The 5,356-nt window shown below is 40.5% G+C and overlaps 1 protein-coding gene across 1 annotated transcript; it reads left to right on the top strand.

The window, feature by feature from the left end:
- Window positions 1-1,735: 1,735 nt before the first annotated feature.
- LOC123156047 (uncharacterized) lies at window positions 1,736-2,752 on the top strand. Its single transcript, XM_044574215.1, has 2 exons — window positions 1,736-2,081; window positions 2,158-2,752. Exons 1-2 carry the CDS (start codon window positions 1,806-1,808, stop codon window positions 2,344-2,346), a joined length of 465 nt encoding a protein of 154 aa, XP_044430150.1. The 5' UTR covers window positions 1,736-1,805; the 3' UTR covers window positions 2,347-2,752.
- Window positions 2,753-5,356: the final 2,604 nt, after the last annotated feature.

Below are 5,356 nucleotides of genomic sequence, written 5' to 3'. Positions count from 1 at the left end.
CCATATTTTTTATACTATGCATTACTTGTAGATGGTAAGCAAGATGAACAAAAGAAAAAGGATGGCTAGGAGAGCCGCTTTTTTTGTTGCACTAGCTGCAATGGCAGTCATTGTTCGGGCTATAATAAGGAAGAGGAGACCACGTACTACCTATGGCCCAATGCATGAAAGAGATCGAATCAGATTTGGTTATCTAAACCAAAAAAATTGGCAAAGCGATGTGTTATGCAAAAACATGCTAACGTTTGAAAGAGCTACATTTTTCGCTTGTGTGGCATATTGAGGGATCGCAATTTGCTAGAAGACAGTCCACATCTTAGTGTTGAGCAACAATTGGCAATGTTTTTGCATACAATTGGGCATAACCTTCGGAATAGGGTTATTTCAGCCAATTTTTGTAGATCATATGGCACAACCAGCATCTATTTTAGAAAGGCTCTTCATGCCATAGGCAAGCTTCGTAATGATTACATAAGGCCACCATCATCGGAAACTCCCGAAAAAATTGCAGGAAATCATCAATTTGACCCATATTTTAAGGTAATTTCAGAAACTATTCCTTATATATCTAGGCTATATGATATGCCATTTAATACTGGTCACTATATAGGATTGTATTGGAGCTATCAATGGTACACATGTGCGAGCAGGTGTTACCAAAGATGTGGAACCTTCTTTTCATGGTAGGAAGGCCTTTACCACTCAAAATGTGATGGCAGCAGTAGACTTTGACCTCTGGTTCACATATGTGTTGGCTGATTGGGAAGGGTCCGCACACGACGCGGCCATTTTAGCTGATGCATTAACTCGTGAGAGAGGCTTACAAGTACCACCTGGTAATAAGTTGACCTAGATAGAATTTGTCCATATGTTACTGCCTTAAGGAACCATTGTAACGAATAATTGTTTTTGTTTTTTAGGAAAGTACTACCTAGTTGATGCTGGTTATGGAGCCAAGCCTGGGTTCTTACCACCTTTTCGTGGCGTGAGGTACCATTTGAATGAGTGGGGCAACAATTCGGTCCAAAATGATAAGGAGCTATTCAACCTTAGGCACTCATCTCTACGAGTGACGGTAGAGAGGGCTTTTGGATCTCTCAAGATGCGTTTCAAAATTTTAGATGATGCCAAACCATTCTTCACTTTCCCAGTCCAAGTCGACATTGTTATAGCTTGTTGTGTTCTTCATAATTATGCACTATCACAAGGGATCGATGAATTCATTATACCAGAAGTGACATGGACCACCCAACCAATTCGAACTTCAAGGCAACAGTTAAGTGATAATAGGGCCTTGGTAGACCATAGGCTACAAATTGCCGCCCAAATGTGGGAAGATAGGAAACTCATGTATGCAAATTTATGAGTGTGCCGCACTATGTATTTGTAATGTTTATGCAACTACCTTTGCATTTATTTGATGGCTGGACATATTGTGGTATTTATTATGTAAAACCATATATTTGTGATGATTTCATCCTTTCTATTGTGACATTTTGATGGCTGGGCAGATTGTATCTTCTATATGTTTAAATCATGTAGTTGTGCTGATTTCATCCTTTTATTGCAACATTTTGATGGCTGGGCAGATTGTATCTTTTATATGTTTAAATCATGTGTTTGTGCTGATTTCATACTAGTTTTTGCAATATTTTCATGGCTGGGCAGATTGTAACTTATAAATTTAGATGCTTTAATCCATTCTTTTGCAAATTTTTGATGGCTGGACAGAAATAGACAACGTTGAAGTTACCTCTGCAAATGGGAACTCCGGAAAAAGTGGGGTCATTGTATGGACAACTTCCATGACCAACACTATGCTAGGTTTGTTGGCTGATCTTGTTGCTAAAGGAAAGAGAACTTCTAGTGGATTCACGGAGACACATCTCAAACAATGTGTTGCTATTCTGAATGAGCAATTCAAGCTAGCTATCGCCTCTGATCAAGTTAGAAACCGTCTCAAGAAGTGGAGGAAGATTTGGGTCAGGGTTGTCAATTTGAAGAATTTAAGTGGAGCTCTATGGGATGAAGATACTTGTACAATTAGGCTCAGCGATGAACACTATGCAGGTCATTGCATGGTAAGCTTCTATATTATGAACAATATCATCCCATTTTCTGCCTTAATTATGCTAATGACTTGAGTTTTCTTTGTAGACCCACAAACCTGATGCTCCCTTCTTGAATAACCCAATTGAGCACTACCATGCCATGGCGACCATTTTTGGAACAACCGGGGCTAAGGGGATGAATGCAAGGTCTGGAAATGATCTCCTCTCTATTGATGTCGATGATGAGGAGAATGGTGGTGAATGGTGGGATCAACACGTCACCACAAGTTGGTGAGTCTTCTCACCCGAAAGGACCACCAAAAAAGAAGGCCAAGGTGGTGAAAGCTCTAGAGGATCCACTAGGTGCCATTCTCAAAGATGGGTTTAAACTTGTTGCTGAAGCTCTTGTGAAATCTGGTGGAGATGATGATGATACCCGATAATATTTGGGATGTAGTCTCCAGTTTGAAAGAATTTGATGAAGAGTACCTTGCCCACTACTATGCTCATCTTGTTGACAACCCCAAGACCGCAAGAGCCTTCATGAAACTCTCTGAAACCAACAAATCTGTTTGGGTGAGTAGGTATGTGAAGAAAAACTTCTAAATTTGATATGGTTGTATGGTTGTCAAGTATGTGAACTTGACATGTATGCATGGCTGTAGTGCCATTGGGTTGCTTTTGGATATTGGGTATGTGAACATGTATGGCCGTAGTGAACTTTGCTTTGGTTATTTGTATGTTAAAGACATGTAATGGCTGATTGCTTTTGGATGTGCCAAATGAACTTGCTACTTGATTGCTTCTGGATGTGCCAAATGAACTTGCTACTTCATTGCTGAAAATTGAGTTATATGTCATTGAGTTTTATGTTGTTTTTCTTCAAAATACAAATGAAATGCTGTCGAAATTTTGAATTTCTGTTATTCTATTTTTCATTCCATCCTTCCAAACCAAACACTGGAACAGAACCAACACGTTCTACTTTTTTGCACCTACCAAACATAGGAACGGAATCGACCCATTCCTCTGGAATGGAACCATTCCATTCCGTGACAGTTGGTTCCTCAACCAAACACACCCTTAGATGTTAGAAGGGATGTGTTGATGCGACCGTCGACAGAAAAACGACGGCACGAATAATTTGCCCAATCTTTCACGGTATGGTGTCGCTGAAACGTGTGGCGCTCGTGATCTTGTAGATGCAATCACCACAAAAACAACACGCACACCCAAAAGAAGAAGTACGTGTCTGGATGATCTTCAATAGATCAGCAGAAATTGAAACCTAGAATTAATCTCAAACCAAAATCACAAAGCCTCAAAAGCTATCAACAAATATTCTGCAGCGGCCTGAAGATACGCCGACTTGCCAACCTATCCATCGGTGGGAAATAGCCAAAAGAAAAAACTACCCGCACACGGCCGGCCGGCCAGCCCTGTATATAGGCGATAAAAACTGTACCGACTTAAACAAGGAAACATACATACGGACTCTCTCTCTCTTCTATCCTAATAAATCAAATCTTAACTAATTTAAGTATCCAGCCACGTTGAACACAAAAGTCCAAAACAGATTAGTACTTTGACAACCACATACATGCACCCTCGTGAATCTTTATACTGTTGCTTCAAAAATAGTTGGACTCAATATTTTCCATCATGACATGATTGCATGGTGTTTGAAAGGTAGGCTTGACTTCTTTCTTCGGAATAATCTGAAATTTCATCCTGCCAATCTATATTACCTGTATCTCGAAAGCTAAACACGGCCTGGTCGTACTTTGTTTTTGCATAAAACCGATAGTAACAATTTGATTGTTTTTGTCATGGAGTTTAGCTGGTATGACATATTTCTCCATCAACGAAACATGAGTGTCCGTAGACAATGTCACATCATCCTTCCTCCCTTTAAAAGAAACCGTCCTCGGTTTTGATCTATGCCTTGTAGATTTTTTCTTGAACACTTCAATAGTACATTTTATTTCTTTTGCATCTTTGGGAGTAATAGCATAGAACTCACCCTTATGCATAAAAGTGTATCTATTTGTTCGTCCATGATGAAGAGCGTTCACATCATGTTGTCACGGACGCCCCAAAATAAGATGACAAAAATGTAGTGGCATAACATCACATTCCACTTTGTCAACATAGCCATCAACAGAAAAGGGCACCTTCACCCTGTGTGTTACTTTCACTTTGCCCACATCATTTATCCACTTCATATAGTATGGTTTTGGATGCTCCCATGTTGGCAACGAAAGAGAATCCATCACATCCTTGCTAATCATGTTGCTAGCACTATCGCCATCAATTATCAGTTTGCACACTTCTTTATTGATTGTACATGTAGTTTGAAAAATACTTCGTCGTTGTCCTGGTTCGAAAATGACCTTATCATCTCGCTGGACCTTATGTGCTAGCAAACTCTCCATATTAGGATCATCTTGAGGATAACATAGTATGGTATCACCGTGACCTCTTTCGATTTCATCCACTAACTTAGGCGTCTCATCTTCAGATTCTGAAATATATTCCGCATCAAGAAATAGAACCCTTCGTTGATTGGAACATTCATGCTTCATGTATCCACGACCTCCACACTTGTGGCAAATAATATTACGATGATGAGATGACGTCGCACTAGATGAAACCTGAGAAACCTCCTTAGGCGCAGCCGCCACTTTGCTCTGTTCAATGCTTCCGGACTTATAAGATGGAGTCGGTTTAGCACTAAACCCACCATCAATAGGAGAAGAACCACGTCGCCCACTGTTGTAAGTTGGACGAGTCTCTGAAGCTTGCTTCTCCAATACCCAACGTTCAGCATGCTCCGCTTGATGAAGCAACTCATGAATATCATTATATTGCATTAAATCAACACGGCCACGAATCTTTTCTTCTAACCCCTCAAAGAAACGTACCATGGTCGCCTTCGCAGACTCACGCACAGCTGTACAGATCATCAAAACTTGCATCTCCTTGTAGTATTCATCAATTGATTATGTACCTTGCACTAGACAACGCAACCTACTATGTAGCTGGCGAGTGTAGTAAGCAGGCACAAAACATTCCTTCATGATTCGCTTCATGTCAGCCCATGTCCCTGGCCGCTCGTGAGTATGGTTCTTATTATCCCACCATACAAGAGCATACTCTGTAAATTCCATAGATGCAACACGAACCTTCTTCTCTTCGGAGTAGTTGTGACCGTCAAAAATCTGATTTACGCGCATCTCCCACTCCAAATATTTCTCCGGGTCAGCACAACGTCCAGAGAATTCAAGTATGGTTATCTTGATTCG

This window comes from Triticum aestivum, chromosome 7B (assembly GCF_018294505.1).
Source record: "Triticum aestivum cultivar Chinese Spring chromosome 7B, IWGSC CS RefSeq v2.1, whole genome shotgun sequence".
NCBI classification, from domain to species: Eukaryota; Viridiplantae; Streptophyta; class Magnoliopsida; order Poales; family Poaceae; genus Triticum; species Triticum aestivum.
The sequence above is the reverse complement of the archived record's forward strand: the minus strand, read 5'-3'. Positions and strand labels throughout refer to the sequence as shown.